This window comes from Carex rostrata, chromosome 28, assembly GCF_964058835.1.
Source record: "Carex rostrata chromosome 28, lpCarRost1.2, whole genome shotgun sequence".
Taxonomy (NCBI): Eukaryota; Viridiplantae; Streptophyta; class Magnoliopsida; order Poales; family Cyperaceae; genus Carex; species Carex rostrata.
Genome location: NC_135945.1, coordinates 3,732,283 through 3,755,023, shown reverse-complemented (window position 1 = coordinate 3,755,023; position 22,741 = coordinate 3,732,283). Strand labels below are relative to the sequence as shown.

The window sequence follows — 22,741 nt, the reverse complement described above, 5'->3', positions numbered from 1 at the left end:
ACTCTAAATTTTAATGTACATAATTTTATGATTCATTTATATTTCAAAATTTGAGTTTCGTTTTAGTTAATTAAACTTTTTATTTAAACCAAATGATTGATTTATCAATTTAAATCATGTTTTAAATTTCGGAATGTAACAGTACTAGGTCGGGATCTAACTGGTACTGGGTCGGGATCGAGGTTCAGGAATCTGATTGGTGTAGTTCGGTTCCAATTCTACATATAACTCCAGAATCGATAACATTTGTGAAAATGACAACACAATTCCTAAAATCATTTCGAAAGATTGTTGGTTTATTACAAGTATTAACTGATGGTCACATCCCCCATCGGTAGACATATTAAATCTGGCTTGGATTTCCATATTTTCTTGGCTAACATTATACCCAACCAATTTATAAATCTCATTCCGAAGATAATCAAAGTTGTGGTTCACGGTTAGCGGTAATGAGTATTTAGCTCGGGTACTGTAAAATACCCCATCATTATTGTATTGGATTTCTCCTCCAATATAAATCTTGACACAAATAGTTCTATCCATTTTTAGTTTCAATTGGTCTGGCAAGTCAAAAAATAACAACATATAAGTAATTAAAAATTGTCCGGAACTATGAAAATTATTCTATATTATTTTACAATTTCCTAAATTATTCTAGCCCATTTTGAATATTCCTAACTTATTCTGCACCATTTTGCAATATCCTTAACTATTTTCGAATTTTATAAAATATTCTAAACCATTTTGGAATGTTCGAAAAAATTCTAAATTATTTGGACAATATCCTGAACCAGTTGAAATGAACTAATTTATTATATTACAAATTAAAATTAAAATAAAAAATAAACTATTTTTAGTCTAAACAATATATGTAATTAACCTATTTTTAGTTTTGATTGGTACAAATAACAACATAAATAATTACAAATTAATTATAAAAAATGACCTTTTTTTTTTTATCTTCCTTTATCTTTGCCTGAGTGTGTTCCTTTCTCTCCGTCTGAGTGTGATCGTGTGCTTCGTATCTGTAGCAGATTACAAAAACGATTAGAAGAAATAATAATTAACATAATTTCAAAAAAAAAAAAAAGTTAAAAGATAAAATAATTAACATAATTATTTACTTACTGATAGAGCAAGTAATATTTGTTTACTGATTTATTTTTGTATGAATGATTATAATTGATTCTAAACGGAAAATATAAACTTTATAAACTTTCCGGTGCTCTGTTAACCGAAAAAATAACCGGTTAGCTATCAACCGAACATATTCTAAAGGTCCGGTTACCCACTAACAGGAAAAAATCCACAAACCCGGTCACCCACTAACCGGAAAAATAGAAAAAATTCGGTTAACCAATAACCGGATTGGGTACATTTGTAATTTGATCCACTGAATGGGTAAATTACGAAATTTGTTATTAATTTTGGATATTTATAAAAAAATCGGAAATAAAAGTCATCTTTTTTCTCTCTTTCTCTTCTTCTCTTATATTTCTCTTCTTCCCTTCTTCTATTCTCATTTGTATCCACTTAATACAAATACCAAAAATTCTACAAAGATCCAGTACATATCAGTGTTGTAAATAACTGTATGCGATCATTAAACGGACAAGGTACCACCAAGTGATTAATTAGAAATAATCAAGAATAATTGGCTATAATCAGAAATAATTAATCGAATAATTGAAAAAATCCATGACAGCACCGCCAATAACTAATCGACTGATTAATCGTCATAAACGAACGTTTTTTTACAACACTGGTCCATATACTGTAGTATATTGAATTATACCAGCATGAGCTCATTTGGGCTTATTTGGACTTATCATGGGCTTCATATTTTCTTTTTATTTTTTTTAAAGCCTAGTGCAAAATGGTAGGATGTTGTCTACTTATAGTTTGGAATGATTGTTCCTTGGCAAGTAGTAATTCATACATTTAATAAACCCATCACATGTATATTTTTTCTATACCTTTTGTAAATATTCAAACTTCATGTGAGAAGCATTAAATGTTCATACTATTTCTGTAACTAAGGTTCATTTAGGCGTGACATTTCATATTTTACATCTCCCTAAATAAAAGATGCGAGTCAAATTTTACATGATATGATATGATATGATATGTATTACTTAAAATCTATTGCGAATGGACATTAACATTCCAACATATAAGAATTATATTTCCGAAAAGTTTTAAGATATTGGAAAAAACCATAAAAAATTATGTTTTAGAAAATTAGATCTCTTAAAATTTATATTTTTAGTTAAACTTTTAATCAGTTCATTAACAAGTATCTAAAAATTGATGAAAATTTTCATATTATATATGAAGTGGATGAAAAGATTTATCACAAATATTCTGAATATAAAGGTATTGTAAATTAATAAACTAATATATAAATCTTAAATGATTATGGTTGTGTTTAATACAAGTTATAATGAAAACAAAATCGATCAAATATCTTTATTTAGAGATAGATTTTTTAGATAGAAAGTAATATTTGATGTAACATACGCAGAATGATTTAGCTAATATTTAATTTTTATTTTTTATTTGAATAATGTTATATGTTTACTGTTTTATTAGCGATATTTTGTATTTAATTTAGTTAGTATGGTTATTGGAATTTTGATTGTTTTATTTAGTATGAATGTCTTATGATGATAGTGATGAATCAGGGTTAGTTGTATATCTGATACTGATTATTCTTTACTTTTAAGTCTCTGTCTAATCAGATTCAGAGTCGATCCAAAATTTGATGCTCATTAATTTAAATTAATGTCCGAATTTTCTTAGACATTATGTATGAAATAATATATTTAACAAAAAAAATCAAGTAATATAAAAATAAAAATAAAATGAGCTTTTTAGTAAAGATTAAAATTCAAATCACCTAACTATTTAATATCCACAAGAAATTTTCTTATTCGAATTTCAAACTTACAATTTCTTATATATAAAATATTGTCTCTACCACTAAATTAAATATATATATTTTTTAAAAGATTAAAGAATGAGATACATAAATATAAATGTGTTCAAAATATATAAATACCTTAATCAAATCGAACTGGCGAAAGACGGAAGTCTTTTTTTAATTAATTTTTTTGTCGCTTTTGCATGACAACTTTTGGGTCAGAGAATAAATTAATTCAAGTAACAACTCAAATTAGTGTTCTAAAATTGCACGCTATAGCATTTTTGGACTCTAAACGCTAAGCTATGGCATAATAACACGCTATTTGAGCTACAGACGCTATAGCGCATAGCGTGTAGCGCAAATAGCGCCCACTATGCAACATGATTTTTTTTTTGCAATTGACGTACTAAGCTTTATATTAAACTATTAAATATTTAATGAGAGATCCATCAAACAAAATCAAAATAAAGAAGCTACAGCGCGCTATGCAATATGAGTTTTTTTTTTTTCAATTTATATGGGTTTTAAATAAAGGCTTAGATTGAATATATTAAGATATTTTTTGAAGTAACAAAATGATTACTTACTATATAATAGATTACTTACTATATTAAGATAGTTAATTATGTCATGATGTCTAGGTTATTTTGAAATTTAAAAAGAAAAAAGATTGATTATGTCATGATGCTGAATATATTTTGAATAGAAAAAGATCGATAGTTTATGATATTAGTATTACTATGGATATTTTGAGTCGCAATTTAGACTTTGTATTGGTTCAATATGAATATTATAATTTTTTAATCAAATTGATATTATTTATTGTTCTATGAGACTTAGATAATGTTGATATTTAGTACAAATATATGATATAATTTTTATAAAAAAAAAACGCTATGTGGCATAGCTTTCACTATAGCGACGTTATTCGCTATAGCTTTTTTTGTAGGCTTCCTGCTATAACGCGATAAATATTATTTAGAACCTTGACTCAAATGCATGGAACATATATTTGAGGGTAAAATTTTATATTTTTTACAAAGTTTTTTACTAAAATATGCTTAAGAGTATGAAATTTCATAATTTTTGTAAATTTTCTATCTATATAAAAAAATAGTAAATATTTTTTCAAAACTTATAAAATTTAATCCCAAGCATATTTTAGTATGGATATCATATTGAGCGGTTCAGATCGATAGATTGGACTTTGAAAATAAATATATAAAATATGAGGTATGATAAAATATGAAAATCACGAGGTATTGGAACCCTATTTGTATCCGTATCTGTATGGATATTCGGATATCGAATATCCATATCTGATTTTCCGATACGGATAGATAATATCCAACTCGTTTGCACCCCTAAGCCAATATCACAGTTAATTATCAAAATTTTGTAATGAGATTGGAATTGGTTTGGGAGAAAAAAATAGAATATTTTGAAAATTTTGAACTCTCTGAAAAATTAATTTCTAATCAAAGGTTTAAATAGCGTTTATCACGTCATAACGGACTGGTTAAAAAAAAGCACTATACTCAAATAGCACCGCTATAGCATCGTATAGCGCATTATATCATCGTATAGCGCGTTATAGCGCTGATGATGCCATAGCTTTTTATGGTCTAAAAACGCTATAGCGCGTTATTTAAAACCTTATTTCCAATTGATCCCAAATCTCACCAATTACCACTGAAAATGGGACTGCCGAGAAACAAAGCTCGCTTTGGAAACAACAAACGTTAAATTTTGTTTCCGTTTATGTAAACAACGATTTTGATTAGAAATATCTTCTCACGTTACGCCTTTGACTCGTTAATTACATATTCAATTACATAGTTAATTTGTGGAAAATCAGGAAGTGAATGATAAAAGTGTAGTGAGAGCATCTCCATCCATACGACTGCGTATTCTCTGCATTAACTCAAAATAGAATCTCTTGAGTTAATGAATCTCGACTGTCTGATTTTAAACGGAGTCAATCTGACTCATATCTATAATATAGGAGTTATTTAATATTAGTGTGGATTTAATCCGCAAGAATTTGAAAACAGATCGGATGGTCAAGATGTATTAAAGAGGATATAAATTCCATCCATACAACTCAATTGAGTTTTTTAATAGTTGTTAACCACTTTTTAGAAATTAAAGCTTCTCAAAATTTTAATTCTCATATCTCTAAAATTAATTTTAGAGTTTTCATTAAGTAACATCAGTAATAAATTAAAAAAAGATAAATAATTTAAGCCAATTATTTAGTCAGTATAGAGTTTATAACCAATTTCTTAATAAAAAGTTTTAATGCATAGTTTTTTTTTTTAAGTTTTTTAAGTTTTTATATCTCTAAAACTGAATTAAAAACTGTCATATCAGATTAGAAACTCTAGTTTATACTATGATATTCAATCAAGTGTCGTACCGTGTCTAATATAAGTAACGTGTCGTGTAGTGTCCGCATCATACCAATTTTGAATATTTAGTCAGGATAGCCGGATCTGAACTCAAAATTCAATTTAACTCGGAGGATTCGATTCCCCAAATAGGACTAGGAAGCGTATTCTCTGTAGAGTTTTTCCGTGCGGAACTTTTAATTTGGTCCGTTCGTTTTGAATCGGACGGATCAGATCAGATCTTGCTCGAATTTAAAAAAATAAAAAAAATTGTGAAACTTTAAATCCGATCAATCCAATCCGAAACGAACGGACATGATTAAAAGCTCCGCACGGAAAAACTCCACACAGAATATCATTTCAATAGGGCTTGTGGTAGTGGCGCGGAAATCCAATAGAGTAAAACCCTAAATCTTCCCCATCAATTTCTCTGCCTTCACTTCTTTTCGGTAATTCCTCTCTCTCTCTCTCTCTCTCTCTCTGTGTCGCACGTAGTTATCCCAGTTATACAATTTTGTGGTTGGATATCTAGGCGTTTGGCCTCAACTTTCTTTGATTTAATAGATAAATAGAGGGAGAAATATTTCGAATCAAATTTTTACAATTTAAACCCTCAACACCAACCAAAACAAAAAAAATCAGATCACTTGATTGTCTTCTTCAATGTTACTGTTTATCTAAGCCTTGTGTCAGAAGACATGATGTGAGCATTTCTAGAGTTGAGGTTTTTATTGATTTTCTTGGCCATGTAATGTAACTATTTTTCTATGCCTTTGACTATTAAATTATGGGTAATTCTGCCAATTTTGTTTAATTTTTATAATTATGGACACATCTGCAGTTTAAAAAAAAAGGGTTCTTACTTGTTAATGCTGCTTGTAGGTTGAAATTGAGTTCAAATTATCAATGGATAGAACTCAACCCCAAAAAATTAGCGTTAATATTGATTTGAATCATGATTATATCACCAACTTGCCAGCTGATCTAAAAGAGAAAATTCTAGTGAAACTACCACTCAAAGAGGTGGTCAAAACAAGAATCCTCTCGAGCAAGTGGATTGATTCATGGACTTTGATACCAAATTTGGTCTTTGAAGAAATTTTCTTTGGAGAAAATTGGACAGAGTCTGGGGTTATTAAGGTTGTCGACCAAGTATTACTGCTTCACCAGGGCCCGATTGAAAAATTCACACTTGTCAGTAGTGAGCATGCTTGTAATGAGGCGATTGGCCGATGGATGCTCATCTTGTCTAGAAATGGTATCAGGGATCTTAAGCTAAAATTTCATGATAAAAAAAGATGCAATATTATCAATGTTCCCCGATTTTTCAATGGCTTTCCATTGTTACGCACCCTTCACCTATCTTATTTTCATATGCCAGGGTTTGGTATAGAGAAATTGGTTTCATGTTGCCCTTTGCTAGATGACTTGTCACTTTGTTGTTTTGTACAGCAAGGTTGCCTTCGTATCCTCGCACCAAACCTCACTTCTTTGAATATTTGTGGTGACTTTCATGATATCTGTTTGGAAACTCCAAAATTGGCCTCCGGATCCATTTATCTCATTCCATTTACCGAAGATTATCAAGAGTTTAGTTTAGGAATCCGTGGAAAGGAAAGCAACTTTACACGTGCTCTTGGTCGCCTTCCTAACATTCAAAAGCTAGAAATATGCGGTGATTTCATATTTGTAAGATTGATATATGCTTAATTTTTTTTACATTGATTTTAGCATACCTATCTCTCAGAATACCACTAATAGGGCTTCAGTTGAACTTTTGTACAGAACGGTTATGATCTAGTTAAAGATAAATTAGCCAAGGAGAGGCTAGCAAATGAAATAAAAAATTGATAGAACCAATGACTATGAGTTGAAAAAATTCTGGTATGTACATTTGGTACTGTAGTGTTGACCGATCCCACCGGTACAAAATTGTCTGATACAGTAATACTAACAGCTTATTTTTTTGGCTAAATGTTTATAATTTCTACTTCTTTCATTGCAAGTACTTGGCCATGGGATCTATTTCAGAAAAACTTCCAGTCTTCAATCATTTGACAGAGATTTATGTGCAACTATGTGTTGCCCCGGTTGAAATTGCAATTGCTCTTTGCTTGTTTCAAAATGCACCGAATATAAAAATGCTCCATATAGAGGTCTACTACTTCTCTACATTTTAAGGAGCAATACAAGAGGCACAATTTCAAGTTTTCATTAGGAAGGTTGTCGTAGCTATGCTTGAGGCGCATAAGCAAGTCATTCTTCATTCCAAGAAGCCGCCACGGTGCAATATCCAACATCGTGATGGCCTCCTTCCAATCTTTGGTTGTGGGCTTGCTCGCCATAGCCCGCCCTACTGTGATAAGTGCAAGAGGGAGTCTCCCGCACTTCATCGCTACGGTCTTTGCCTGACCACCGATCTCTGCATTGGGATTTGCTAGTGCATCCCCAACCTTCTCTTGAAACAGCTCCCATGCATGTTCCCAAGGCAAACAATCAAACTTTATCTTTCGCTTCACATCCATTCGATCGCACACGTCTTCGATCCGTGTGGATAGGAAAATTTTGCTCTTTGATTGCAGTTTTGGAACTGGGATGCCGAGCATCTGCAATTTGATTGGCTCCCAAATGTCGTCTAATATTATAACAAAGTTCATCTTGCTGAGCACTTTGTACAAAATGACTGCACGCTCATTGGGGTGGGGCCTTTATTTTCCCACGACAAGCCCAGCCGGACGCCAATGATCTCCTGAATCTTTGTGAGATCGTAATCACGGGTGACCTCAATATAGATAGCCACGTTGATTCCTTCTTCTCTCAATAAATACTCATTATTGAACTTTTTTAGCAGGGCAGTCTTGCCAACACCGGCCATCCCGAAGATACCGATGATGCCAATGTCATTATCCTCTAGAGACGCCTTAAGCTGCTCTAGTATTGGGCCCATTCCGACCACAGGCACTGTTGGAATCTCTTCAAAGCGAACCTATTTTAAAGGAACAAAAGATTACTAAAAGTTAGTGCTAAACAGAAATTGAAAATGTGCATCAAAGATTGCAATTTTAGCTAAAATAGTATCGGATACTTATGGTGTGGGGTTATCCTGACCTGGCTACATCTACTAATTTCTATGTTTATCTGGAGTTCCTTGGCATACCCAAGGTGCATTGGATACTCTCCAACAGTATAGACAGTAACTGAAATGTTTCATACCGATCATTCTTGTTATACTTTGATAATCTGAACCATGACAGTTAAATAATCTACGCTCAATTATATGTAAGTAGTTGTATTTTAGTAACAATTTCGACAAACTGGCCTGACATTAAAATAACACATCCACCTGGAGTTGTAGTTGTGTCCATACAATGTACAATTGGAGAATGACATTATCTATATATGATTCATAAAAAAGGATCAATCTTTTATGGATTTAGGAAAGTGATCCACAAATTACCTGAACGAGCTCATCAGCAACTTTATCAAAAATCCTCTCCCTTAAATTACCCACCAATTCCCTGGTTGCATCAGCCTTCTTACTGAGCAGGTATGTAAAGCGGATACCAACGGCCTTATCCACTGGTAACTGAAGTCTTGCATCGTACTCAGCCTTGATCGACTCCACTTCAATCTCTAGCTTATCGACACTGTCCAGCCACCAATTAACCTACATTAAAAATGCCAAGTAATTGACTATGTTAACGTGGGTACCACTGCCGAACCTAGGCTTACAAGCTGTGTTGAAGTAAAGAATCAATTTGAGATTAATTACGTTGATAGCATATCAATTAGATATCAATTAGTGTTAATTAGCCGATATAACAAATAATGTAATAAGGAAGTATTTTAATGGCTTTTTATATCTGTAGTCTATAAATATATAAATATAGCAACTGTATAAGAGAACGAAATAATATCAAAAACCAATAAAATTAGTTTATTTTTTCCTCTTTCAAATTTCAAACAAGTGCTAATAGTATTATTAAGTTTGACCCATTTAACTTATTTGTATTGGGTAAACAAATCTAGGTTATATTGTACACCAAATTCCTACAAAAAATAATAATTAACTTGCTAGTTAAAAGAGAAAGGGGAGGTAACACAATTGACTAGGAAAAAGTCCTAGAGTTGTTGTATCCAAAGGTTCAGAGTTCGATTCCCCCTCACGACTTCGCAGTTTCTGCGAAGGTTTTCAAAAAAAAAAAAAAAAACTTGCTAGTTAAAAGGTGAAATACCTGGCTAATAGCCTCAAGACCCCGGCGCTCAGCCGCAGCTATCATCCTCCTAATATCATTCCTCTTGCTCTTCAGTTCGTTCATCTCATTTTTCAAAGCGTCGATGTAGTAGTGAGAGGATGCCACGTAGCCATAGGTTCTGGAAAAAAAGTCTTTCAAAGGACGGAAGACATTTTCAAATATTGATCCTATTATCTCCATCATGAACAAAAGAAATCACCAAATGTTAGAAGATCAATTAAGATCCAAATTGGAGTTCAGGTGCAAAGGATAGGAAATGGTATAATGCAGATCAATGGGGTTTAGAAAATTCCATAAGGATTTGATGTATCAATGGAATATGAGAAGACTTGACTAAAGGAGGTCAACGAGGGCGCCAATGAACATGCATGGAGCCCACAGTTGTGAAGAAGCAGGATATATTGCTTTCCCTTCGGTTAGGTTATTAGTTGCTTTCCAGTTAAAATGTCTCTCTCTTTACGGGCATATTCGGTTTTTACGTGATTGTGTGGGATGATATTTTTACGAATATGAACATTTACTAATTAATTTATAGAAACCTATACTTATAAAAATGTACGTAAATGGTGATGAGAACATAATGAAATAATGTTGTGTTGTACCTTATAAATAGTTATAGAAAAGTTTGACTTGAGAAAAATATTCATAAAAAACATTACTAATTTTTTTTATCATTTTTAATTGTAACATCCCGATTAATTCTATAATTATTTTTAAAAGATATTGAACTTATTTATAAATATTAGGAAAATTAAAGGTTAAATTTCTGCACTCTGTCACGCCCCGGCGGCCAGGCCGGGCACACGACACGACAAAACGACATCCTCTCATCCATTCGCTATCCTGTCAACCTACGTCGCAACAGAAAGAAATAGAAACAATACGGAGTCAACCACAAAGCCGACGACGTAGCTTCTCTATAATTGACTTAATAACTATAAACAACCATTTCAATAGGATTGGATTAATCCACACAATTAAATATCAAATTAAGTATGCATATTTAAACGATAATATCAATTGGGTCTAGGTTTTCAATAAATAACAGTTCCATTCCAGTTGGAATCCCTGAAATAGGCGATTCTCAGTATTCCAGTCCATTAAGAACAAATTTCAGTATCTAGACCCCATATTCCAGTTAAATATATTGTCATATTATGATTACCCGATTTAGTACTCAATCAACCATACAAATCAAAAACTCAGATTATAGAGAAGTCCGGTTACCTAATAGTGATCAATTCAGAAATCCAATTCAAGATGCAACACTTGTTCGGAATCAACGCAACGTAGTCAGAATTTCATTCAGACATAAAATCAAATATCACTATATTATCACAATATTTTCTTTATTTTTCTTTGGATTTTCTCTTTTCCTTTTCATTTTTCTTTTCATCTCCTACATCAAAAGAGAGACAAAGAAGTTTAATATGGGGAGAGGGACAACATGCATGAGCCGCGTGGCATGTGTGCCATGTTGGCTTGTCTTTTTTTTTTTTTAAGTTTTCATATATTAAACTTAGACTTTCACTTTTCAAATATTGCAAACAAGTCCACAATAAATTTAAAATATTTATAAAATAAAATTTACCGGGTGTTACAAATTTTTCCTCTTCAAAAGAATTTTGTCCTCAAAATTCAAACGGATGATACTCAAATTAATCGGGACAAAACAGACAATAATTAAATCGAATGAATCAAGTAGAACTAAAATTACAAAGTTTTCATACATTCCTTTACAATAAATTTCAATACTACTATAATTTTTTGTCAGACAGATAAATATATCATATGATAATTTAACGGTACCACGAATGACAGATATTACAAAATCGATAATCAATAAAATTTCCAAATAAATCACATAGTCAAAATTTTATAAATTAATATTTCATAATGTATATTCCGATAAGTCAGAAAAGTTGTCACAATTATTCAAACCGGAGCAGAACACAAATATAATACTTGTAACAATTTCATAAATCAATTCTTCAGAATGTCAAATTCAATTTGGATCAGACAGATTCAAGTCAAGATACTTGTCAAACTTGTACAGGTAGATCAGGATTCAATTCAATTCAATTCAATTCTAACAGAGTACAGATACAATTGAAATTTGGACTCAAACACAGTCCGAAGAACGAATGCTCTGATACCATTCTATCACGCCTTGGCAGTTAGGCCAGGCACGCGACGCGACAGAACGACATCCTCGCATCCATCCGTCGTCCTGTCAACCTACGTCGCAATAGAAAGAAACATAAATAATACAGAGTCAGCTACAAAACCAAGTACCCAGTTATTTAACGACACAGCTTCTCTATAATTGGCTAAATAACAATAAATAACAATTTCAATAGGATTGGATTAATCCATACAATTAAATATCAAATTAAGTATGCATATTTAACCGATAATATCAATTGGGTCTAGGTTTTCAATAAACAACAGTTTCATTCCAGTTGGAATCCCTAAAATAGGCAATTCCCTGTATTCCAGTTTATTAAGAACAAATTTCAGTATCTAGACCCCATATTCCAGCTAAATATACTATCATAATCCTATTACCCGATTCAGTACTCAATCAACCATACAAATCGAAAACTCAAATTATATAGAAGTCCGGTTACCTGATAGCGATCAATTCAAAAATCCAATTCGAAATGCAACACTTGTTCGGAATCAACGCGACGTAGTCAGAATTCCATTCGGACATAAAATCAAATAACACTATTATCACAATATTTTCTCTTTTTTTTCTCTCTTTCTTTCACTCTCGGTTTCTTCTATTTTTTTTTCTTATGATGATATTCATTAAGATGTTAATAAAAAGGAGAGATTATATATATATATATATAATAAATGGATGTTGGTTACTAGGTGGAGGTGCATGATCCCCGCATGGTCAACAATGTCACGTCTCTCTCTTTCATTTTTTTTTTAAATAAGATGAAATTTTTATATTTTAAACCTCATAGTTTTCATAATTATAAATAAGTAAAAATTCCTTTTAAAAATAATTATAGAATTAATCGGGATGTTACATTAATAATCAAAAGTCTAATAAAATTTAAGAAAACAAAAAAAAACAAATTGTAAAAAGTAAAAGTTGAAGTGATGATGAAAAAGTAATTTATAATTAAATACAATAAAGAATATCATATAAAATGCACTTGTCAAAAAATAATATACAATTATATAAAATAAAAAATCATCAAATGAATACACTTGCCTGAAGATGAAAGCAAAATAACAAAATTATTAAGATGCAAAGGAAGAATGAGAAAGAAATGGTATGAGAGAGGAAAAAAAATCAACCCCAGATTTTTTTTATATTTTTGCATGTATTTGTGCAGAAATTTGATTCGCATGTATTTTCTCAACCAAACATATTTTGAGATAGAAATTTCATGCCTTTTAAATTTTCATAATTTATAGGCCATCAAGAATTACGTGACGGCTCTAATTTGTTATTTCATTTTCATTATATATTTTGGGTGATAATTAACACAAAGCATGTTTAATTAAATTTAATCTCCCGTTCTTTCAGTCATATTAATTAGTTTGATATGAATCCGAGATATTTGTTTTAGGGAATTAGTTGTTTCGCTTGTAAAAATAATTTTGGCTACTCGGGCACAATTAAACTTTTTGGTTGTTTCGTTAAAAATATTTTCGTACCTTTTATCATAAAAAGGAACAAAAGAGAGATTTCAACTGGTGTTAAAACTTTTAAACTGCAACAATATTTGCAAATACAGCTACTTAAATTTCTAAAATGACTCAAAAATTACAAATAGCCTGTTTATCTTCATCATTTTCTTAAGTGATCAAATCTTCCAGAATGGGACAATATCAGTTGAAAATTAAACATATTAATTGTAATCGATATTTTTCAAATTTAGTTTAAAAATTATGATATATTACATTAAGAAAAAATAAATTAAACAAAATATATATTTTATAGTTTTAATTTTGGATGTTGGATTACTGTTCACCTACAATAACCCTTTTTTTTCTCCGTTGAATCTTAATCGAACATTTATCAGCGTTCTCTGCATTGTCTATCCCTTCAGCTGACATGCATTTTCTTTCTCCGCCTTTAACCGCTTAAAAAAAATTTAGATATCATTCCTTCCCCATCTGGCATCTAAACCATCTACACCCTCTATCTAGTTCGCTCCGCTTCTCTCCTCTGACCTAAACCTGTCGCTCCACCATTCTCTCCTCTCACTCCTATTTTCTCTTGTCGTTCTTCTCTCTTTTTCTTTCCGTTTTAAGTATTTTGAAATTGTATCAAAACTTAATTATCATAAAGGTTATACTAATATGCAAATAATAATATATTAATTATCATGACAGTCTAACAATATATGTTTATTAATTATCTCTGATATCTTATTGCAAGAATTAAAAACTTATATAAAATCGATCATAGATATAATTAATGCAGAATATCATTCTGAATTTTTTATAAGAGAATATTAGACTAATTTACTGGCATCTTTTTGTATTTTTCTATAAAGAATATTAATAGCTAGTATATGCAGAAATTCACAAGATAAATAAATCAAGGATCACATAACATATGTATGACAGATCATGCTTAGTATCTCTCTCTCTCTCTCCACCACCTCGATAAAAGTGCAAATTTCTTTTCAAGAGTGACCATACATAAACAAGTTTAAAAAATCCATATGTTTACCAAAACAAGTTTAAAAATTCATGTCACCATAAACAAGTTTAAAAATAAATTTCACTATAGCAAAGAATCTAAAAGTCATTTTTTTTTCCAAAAATGATAATATAATTTTTTGATTCATTTTATTTGAATTAAATGATCTCATGCATGTTTATACATAAAATCAGCATTTCATAATCATCCTCCCTCTCTTCCTCTCATATATAATATTGCTAGAAATTTAGAATCATATATACAAGATAGAGAGATTTTAAAATCAGCATTTCATAATCATATATGTGAATGTTGTTTTAGAAAAGTACATGATTTTTGCATGTTTATAGGTTAAGGATGTGTTAATCAAAAAAATTAGAAAGATGTACTTTTTTACAAATACTAATTAATAAAAATATTCTTGACAAATTACAATTTTTTAACATAAAATCATTACTTCTTTTTTGTGGAGACTGAGTTTTCAAGTTCTAATTTATCAATATTGTATACTTATATAATACGGTTCATATAATGATAAACAAAAAAATATATATAATAGTAATGAAGCATAATATATAATAATTAGTCCAGTTGAAATTAATAAGATGAAAATAAATTAAATAAAACTTGGTCATAGCCAAACGCTCAAAGAAACAATAAAAAAGTTTGTGAAAACTATCATATTAAAATTAGTAAGGAAAACCGATTCTTTTTATATGCTTTAATTCAATTGATTATACAAGTCAAGAATGGACAACATAATAAATGCAAATGAAAACACTTAAAAAAGACAAGTTTTTTTCTTTATATACTTTCAAATTTGTGTTCAAGTATACAACTCAATATAGGAGAACAAATCTTATTCACAAAATTAATTTACAAATTTAAAATTACTATCTATGATGCTGCGCCAAATAATAATGCAAATGAAAATATAAAAGGCAGTACTGCGCAAGAGGGCTTGGCGTGCTAATTAAATAAACCTAACTATTTAATGAATCTAGGCATAACCATGAAAAGGAACTTTATGCTTTCTTAAGCTTTATAATGGGGTGCATATGTGCAATATATATATTCAAAGCAAGATTTTGATTATGGAAAGATGTGAGAAATTTTTATCTTTTTTATTATTACCAAATTTTTTTCTATCTATCTAAAAAAATAGTAAAAAAATTTCAAAAAATGTAAAATTTGGTCTCCAAACACATATTAATATGGAGAACAAGATGAACGGTTCGGATCGACCGTTAGGATTTTGAAAACTCGAATATTGAGTCGTAGCACCATAGCCCTCTATGCAACCCATAGCACCGTAGCCTTACTCGTTTTATATAACCTATACTTGAATTGATTTTTGATATTTAATCTATATAATACAAGTGTTAAATTAATAAAATATATATAGTAGCCGTATCGTATCTAGGATTTTTAAAAATTGGCGTATCTCCGTATCCATATCATATCCGATACGATACATGTACCCGTATCCATGCAAAAATCGCACAGATTTAAATCAATTATAACACTATTAATCTATTGTTCAAAATATATATATATATATATATATATATATATATATATATATATATATATATATATATATATATATATAATACATCAATCAATCAATCATTAACCTAAAACAGGCTTATCTTGTTTGTTAGCTCGAGTTTTATAACCAAACCAAATCAAAATAGTTAAAGCAAAACCAGATAGCATACACTCAACCAAAAAAAAAAAAAATTCCCCTCTAGACCGACAAACGACAAAAGGCTTATTTTCATCCTTTATTAGACATCTAGCATTTGGGAAGATCAGACGGTGGAGGCGGCAACTTCTGATTAGGAAGGTTACCATCTAACACAAGCCATGCCATCTTGAGTCCCCAGCTGGTGTGTACCTCCAAGTGACAATGCATGAACCATACTCCTATTTATAAACAAAAAATTCATTAAAAAATAAATGGATTAAATCAAGTGAAATCATGAAATTAGAATTAAAAAAATAATTATGAGATTAAGAATTGATCAAAAGTTTACCTGGATTATCGGCAAGGAAACGAATTGCTACCCATCCACCAGGTGGAACTCCAATTGTATTCCTCTCAATTGGGTCCACTAGATTGAACTTGGCCGGATCTTTAGCGGGGTTGTAGTTGCCAAAACCTCTTCCGACGACAAAAAAGTTGAAACCATGGAGATGAAACGGGTGGCTTTCGGCACCTAAAATGCTTGTGTCTTGCAACACCAACTCCACAGTAGTATTGAAGGGAATCACCAAAACTTTTGTGCCATTGGTTACAAATGTGTTGTTCGGAGGAGTGCCAGTGTAGTTGAATGGCATGAGGGGTATAATCGGAAAATCGGATGCATACACACCATTTGATTTTCCAGAAAAATGGGATTGGAGGAGGGCATTTTTGGGAAGAACAAAGGATACGTTATTCACAGTAGCCGCAAACTTCGTCCCGTTAGGACCCTGATTATTTAACATACAGTAATAATAGTTAAGAAGCAATTATACATTCAAATAAACTATATCCATATAGAGATCAATCTTTATTATTTCTTTTGTTTACAGCATGATTTCTTCTTACCACAACTAGTTCAACATTCTCAAATGTAGTACTTGAAATAAAATTTGTGATGAGATAATTTGAGATTTAAAGATAACAAACCTGACAGGTCTGATTCTTTGGACATGGATTTGCTCCTAGCCCAATAGTAAAGAAGAATTTTCGGTCAACCGTTTGCGGCACGTTTGCTGGATACTGAGTATTTGCCAAACTCCTTAGCTTATTAGTGAAATTGGTTGCAAAAGAAGTGTCATTCAAAACAGGCAATGTGGGCTTAAATAGTGGTAAGTTCTTATTAAAGCTAGATGAAGAAAAACTGTTTGGATTTTCATATTCCAAAATTCCTGCCACGGTTGTGTTGTCAAAGGTTCCTGGGCCGGTGACATATGGTCGTGCCTCCATAAAGAAGTTTGCTCCGGGATATTGTGCATGAGTAGTTAGTAGAACATTTGTGGTTTGGCCGGGGGTTATCAGCAGTGTTTTTGTAGTGAAGGATTTCACATAAACAGCATCAACTTCTACAATAGTGAGCGAATGATTGGCTATGGAGAAAAATAGTTCTTCATTGAGTGCAGCGTTGATAATGCGGAGGAGGTATGTCTTGCCGGATTTCACCTTAAGCTTGAATGTGTCTGCAACAATTTAAGTATGATAGTGCTGATGTCAAGGAATAACATAGCAACATGAAACTGATATACTAATTCATCTCTTTCAAAATTAATCAGTTATAATCTGAATTAGTGGAAATAATATTTCATTATTTTTTGTACTACTAGGTACTAATTTTAATTCTATATATTTGTTATTATCATCTTCTCTTACCTTTTGCTGAGCAGTTATACAGTAGACCGGGAAGGCCGTTAATGGTGTACGCATCGGAAACATTTGGGCCTCCACCTGTCTGCAAAGCTTGACTGATGATGGCCTCTGTATCGGCCTTCCACCATTCCCCTAGCAAATTCAAAATGAAGCCAAAACAATTTTGTCAAATCAATATTCTCATATATATATAGTGAACTTGAACACAAAATTAGACATAATTATATATACCAAAGATGACTGGAATTTCCTTGTATGGTTTTGCAAATGGATAAGGGACGCCAAGTTTTGGAAGGATTACAATGGGACCATAGACAGTGGCACGTAGCCATGAAATGTGTGCATGCCACCATAGAGTGCCTCTCTGGCCTACTATTGTGAAGTTGTAAACATAGCTCTGGCCTGATTGGATTGGACATTGGGTTATGTAGGCTGGCCCATCAGCCCATGCACTAAACAACTGTCTGACACCATGCCTGTATTGTATATATATTTCCATGTAAACAATAGTTAGAATTGATGTAAATAGTAAGGTGTTGTTCTTTAATAAAATTATGTTACTTTTTATCATACTTCTATGATAATTTTTCTTTATTTATAAATGAGTTAATCAATTGATTCTACATCTATTATATAATTTAAAATTAATTTCTACACAGGGAATCTTTCTAAAAACACAGTTAGCCAACTAATCTACAAGAAACAACAATGCTTCAATTTGCAAAAGATTAACTTTATTTAACTAACTAAACCAAACATGCATCTTTAATTACACATGAAAGAGAAAGCTGACCTACCAGTGCAAAGAGATGTTGTACGGAACATGGTTAATAACCCGGACTACCACTCGATCACCTTCTCTTGATACGATCTTAGGTCCCGGAAATTGGCCGTTTACCGTCACAATGCTCTTTGTTTGACACAGTCTTGTTACGTTCTTCATTTGTATCTGCCGTGTTTTCGTAGACATGATAGCAAGTTAATTAGTATATATATAATATAAGAGAGAAATAAATTAGAAGAAACTAAAACTAATACTATATATAACCATATAAATATATTCATGCACGTACGTCAAACTGGTAGTGCCTTGTAATGCTGGTTTGCTGAGAAGTAGTCATGATAGGGAATTGGAGGAGTGCAACTGCAATGCATGAGAGCATGATAAGAGAAGGGAATAGAGCTGAGGCAGCCATGGTTTTTAAGAGACAAGGGAAGAAGGCTTTGTGTTAGTTAATTATTTGATGAATTGCATGGTGACTTGAGAAGTATATATAATAATAGAGATAATATTTATAATATGGAGATTGATGTTTGGTGGAATGAAGATGAACATAGTTACATCAAGAGGTAGAGTTGGCCTTAGATAGCTTAGAGTGTAGCTAAAGTCAACCCCAAAGTATTTTGACCATTACTTTATCATGCAATTAATGAAAGATTTGGTGAGGTTCAGGTGCAATTCAGAACGGAAACATTACGCCTAATTTGGGTCAATGTTTTTTCTTTGACTTGATTCATGTTAGGCCTATTATATGTTATATTATAAACGAAAGCATGTTATTCCATGCATGGGTGCTAATTCGCATACCAATACATATAAGTAAGTTGCACCATATCACAGCTTATTTTATTCACTGCAGGATAAATCGAATCATACTAGCAGACACACAAAATTTCAGCTTTTTAATTAGGTTCCCGCTATTTTTCTTAAATAACAAGAAAATGTATATATTCCTACAGTTAAAAAGACATTGTCATTTTCAAATGTTTAAGAGACATTGTCATGCAAAAAGTGAACAGGATTATTGGTGAGTTGATTTTTGTATGGATAAAATTGAGGGTAGGTGAAATAGTTATCATTTATATATGTGTGTGTGCCTATATATAATATTATTTATTATTTTCTTTTATTTGTTAAAAAAATTCTTCCCTGTGTCTCCAAGTAAGAAAAGGATGCCTGACCCAACTGACTTCTCATAAAAATTATTATTTTTGTTTTTCAAACAAATTGTTTAGCATAGGAAACTTGTTATAGCATATATAATAAATTAAAGACATGGAAGCAAATTCGCTACTGATAATCAGTATACTGAAATAAATAACTATAAAGTGCAAATAATGAATCGATATATGAATTTGTGACATTCGGTGTCACACGAACCCTCCTTGATTTCAAAATAGAAAAATGTTACTTATTGGCACCGTAAAGACGGAAATCGGATGAATAGGCTCGAAATTAAATCATTTCATAACATATACAATCGGTTAAACTTAAATTCAAACTAGTCATCTTGAATTATAGATTTGATTTCAAATCATTCAGTTTGAAATCATTTTGAATTTTGGGTCGTCTTGAATTATATTTTGAAATGTCCAATTTTGGACGGCGGGTTCGGGTCTGATTGGTCTTGATCTATTTGACATTTTTATATTATTAAATCGGGTCTGGGTCTGGTTCAGGTTCAGATTCAGATCTAATTAGCTAGCCAAATTTCATTATTATTATTATTATATATAGAGAGAGAGATGACAAATGAACGGGTTCGGTTAAATTTTGGTTGGGTCAGGCCGAATATGAACCGTTCGATTTGGGGTCATATTTAGATTTCAAGTTGTCTTTAGATCGGGCACATATTTTTTCGAATCCGATTAAGATCTTACCACCTCTACTTTTAGTACTTCCAAGTTCTAATTTGACGGCTGGTGCATCTAAATTTGGTAATGTCCATAATGGAATGGTATTATTGTAAGCTTTTTCGAGCAATTAATATAATTCCAAATGTCACCATATATAATCAGGGACAAATGCTAGTCTCCAATCAGGGACAGATGTTAGTAAACCAAGTGTAGTTGAATGCTTGGAATATTGTATATATCTTAATTATCTGTGTGCTAAATTTATATTACATTAAATTAAACAATTATTGGGATTCACAAATATGGAAAATTATTAAATAATTCAAAAAAGTAAAGAGATGAGGTTATATATTGGATACGTATTGATTACAATATATGAGCAAACAACACAGTTTTATATGCTTTTTTTAATTTATTTAGAGAATTAAAGAACTATTAGACATTGAATTATACAGTGTATGTCATTCATTGACACTAAAAAATAGAAGAGAAAAAATAGCACTACGATAGTTTCATTTTAATATTTCTATTTATTAAAATGAGGATGTTTTTCTATCAATTGAAACATTTTAGCTCCTTAATTATCATTACTAGACTTAATTAAATCATGCAAATTAGTTCATGTGCCATTATAATTATTAAGCCTTAGTTGCAGGAAGATGTTATTTTAAAACCTTAATAAATAATTTTCAGCATTGAGAAAAAAGAACTCTATCTTTGTATCATAGTTGTCTTTATTTAATACTTTTAAAAGAAAAAATCTAATTTGCTTAATATATGAGTGCTACATTATTTACTTTTATGAAGACCACAACTTAGATATGATATTTATTTTGTTGCATCCACTCATTTAATACCACACAAGCTCCTTTTTTGCATGCTAAAGATTGATTGTCATTTTATGTCCTATAGAATGATCCAAGCTATCAAAAACAGGCCTATCCAAGCTATCAAAAACAGGCCTAGATGCATCATAATATGGAATCAAAGTAAATTTTATGAATCAATATTTCATCCGTCAATTTTTCTAATGAACTCAGGTTATAATCTTGTCAGATATGAACTTAATTTTTAATGTAAACTTTTCAGTATGATCACATCATCATACGACCATATATATCTTTAAATAAAAATCATTGCACAACATAAAAATAACGAAATAAAGTAAGTACAATTACATAAATTGTAAGTCTCATTGAAAACAAAATTAAAAGCACAATAAATCTACAGCCATCAAAGAGTGCTTTCAAACTAACAACCCAAGTTCAAATTCCAAGTAGCATTAGTACCCACTAACAAATTAACATCTTGCTAAATAAATTTATAGGCATGACACCAGATTTGATGCAGGCAGCTTTGAGGCGGTGAAGATTGTACTGCTCAGCCAAGGCAAAGGTGGTCTCAACCGTGTCAGCTGAGATTCGCTCGCACAATCTTTCCTCCGCGAAGTTGTAGAGGTCATCCACCAAAAATCGATCAGCCGCTACTAAGAGATGTTGTGTTAGTTTCACCGAATCAGATCTTTCCATGGGTTCACCATCTGCTGCTGTATCTATCTCCGGCACCGAATCCGTATATATAAAATTAAGCAAACCTTTAAAGACAATGGGTTCCACATCTTCGATCTTTATCGGCTCGATGTCATATGATTTTACACTCATAGGCCCGAAAAACTGCGCATGGAACACAGGTGATCGCGCAGCAAGCACACACCTGTGTGCGCGAAAGATCTCACCTTTCACTTGAAAGTTTACATCCGCTCCTACTCCACTCTCCAAGAGGTTTCCGAGGTGGTGTCGCAATTTCATAGCCGGTGCGGGCACCGGCACCTTAGTAGATTCCAGTACATTGCTAATTGAGCAATGAACGGTGAAACAATCGTCTCTGACATACAGTGTCTCAAGTTGATCATGTGTTATGAAGTACTTGAAACCTGACTCTATTCCAACTACATCACTGCTCTCCCCGGTACCTCTCTGTCCGATACATTTAAATAAACCTCTGGTGTACTTTTCTGACAACCTTCCTTGCTTATCTAACAAACTTAATTCATATCTAACCGCATATGTAATGGTCTCGGCTGGATCGGTCAAAAGCACGAGGGATAATGACACGTGAGAGTACAAGTGTCCGGAGAGATCATCATAGTTTACTGCACTAGTGCGGCATCTGATGGCCCATTCAAGACCTCCAATGCAAAAGCTGCTTGACTCTACGCATTTTAAGAAAGCATCTCTTATAGCCGAGTAACCGATGATCTTGCAATGGTGGGTCCCACTCACCAGCCGATTAACACATACTGATGTTGTGAAATTATTGTTTCCTTCACAGGATGCCATCTCCTTTACTGGTCTTCTGCAAAACAGACTAGGATATTATTTATTTTTTAAAATGAAAAAGGAATGTATACAATTTGCATGTATATTATATATATACATGATATGCAAGTTAGAGATTTACAAT

General features: G+C 31.7%; 3 protein-coding genes across 3 annotated transcripts; 1 reads left to right on the top strand and 2 right to left on the bottom strand.

Moving 5' to 3' along the window:
• Positions 1-5,737: 5,737 nt before the first annotated feature.
• Positions 5,738-7,496, top strand: LOC144545520 (F-box/FBD/LRR-repeat protein At1g13570-like). The gene is made up of 3 exons (XM_078294086.1): positions 5,738-5,765; positions 6,199-7,005; positions 7,323-7,496. The coding sequence occupies exons 2-3, from the start codon at positions 6,223-6,225 to the stop codon at positions 7,494-7,496; spliced, it is 957 nt and encodes a 318-aa protein (XP_078150212.1). The 5' UTR covers positions 5,738-5,765; positions 6,199-6,222.
• Positions 7,497-15,902: 8,406 nt separating this feature from the next.
• LOC144545736 (laccase-4-like) lies at positions 15,903-18,880 on the bottom strand. The gene is made up of 7 exons (XM_078294284.1): positions 18,715-18,880; positions 18,439-18,590; positions 17,873-18,117; positions 17,645-17,773; positions 16,925-17,454; positions 16,287-16,725; positions 15,903-16,176 (listed from the first exon to the last, which is right to left on the bottom strand). The coding sequence occupies exons 1-7, from the start codon at positions 18,835-18,837 to the stop codon at positions 16,046-16,048; spliced, it is 1,749 nt and encodes a 582-aa protein (XP_078150410.1). The 5' UTR covers positions 18,838-18,880; the 3' UTR covers positions 15,903-16,045.
• Positions 18,881-21,570: 2,690 nt separating this feature from the next.
• Positions 21,571-22,617, bottom strand: LOC144545519 (BTB/POZ and MATH domain-containing protein 1-like). The gene has a single exon (XM_078294085.1). It carries the CDS (start codon positions 22,615-22,617, stop codon positions 21,571-21,573), a length of 1,047 nt encoding a protein of 348 aa, XP_078150211.1.
• Between the last annotated feature and the right edge of the window lie 124 nt (positions 22,618-22,741).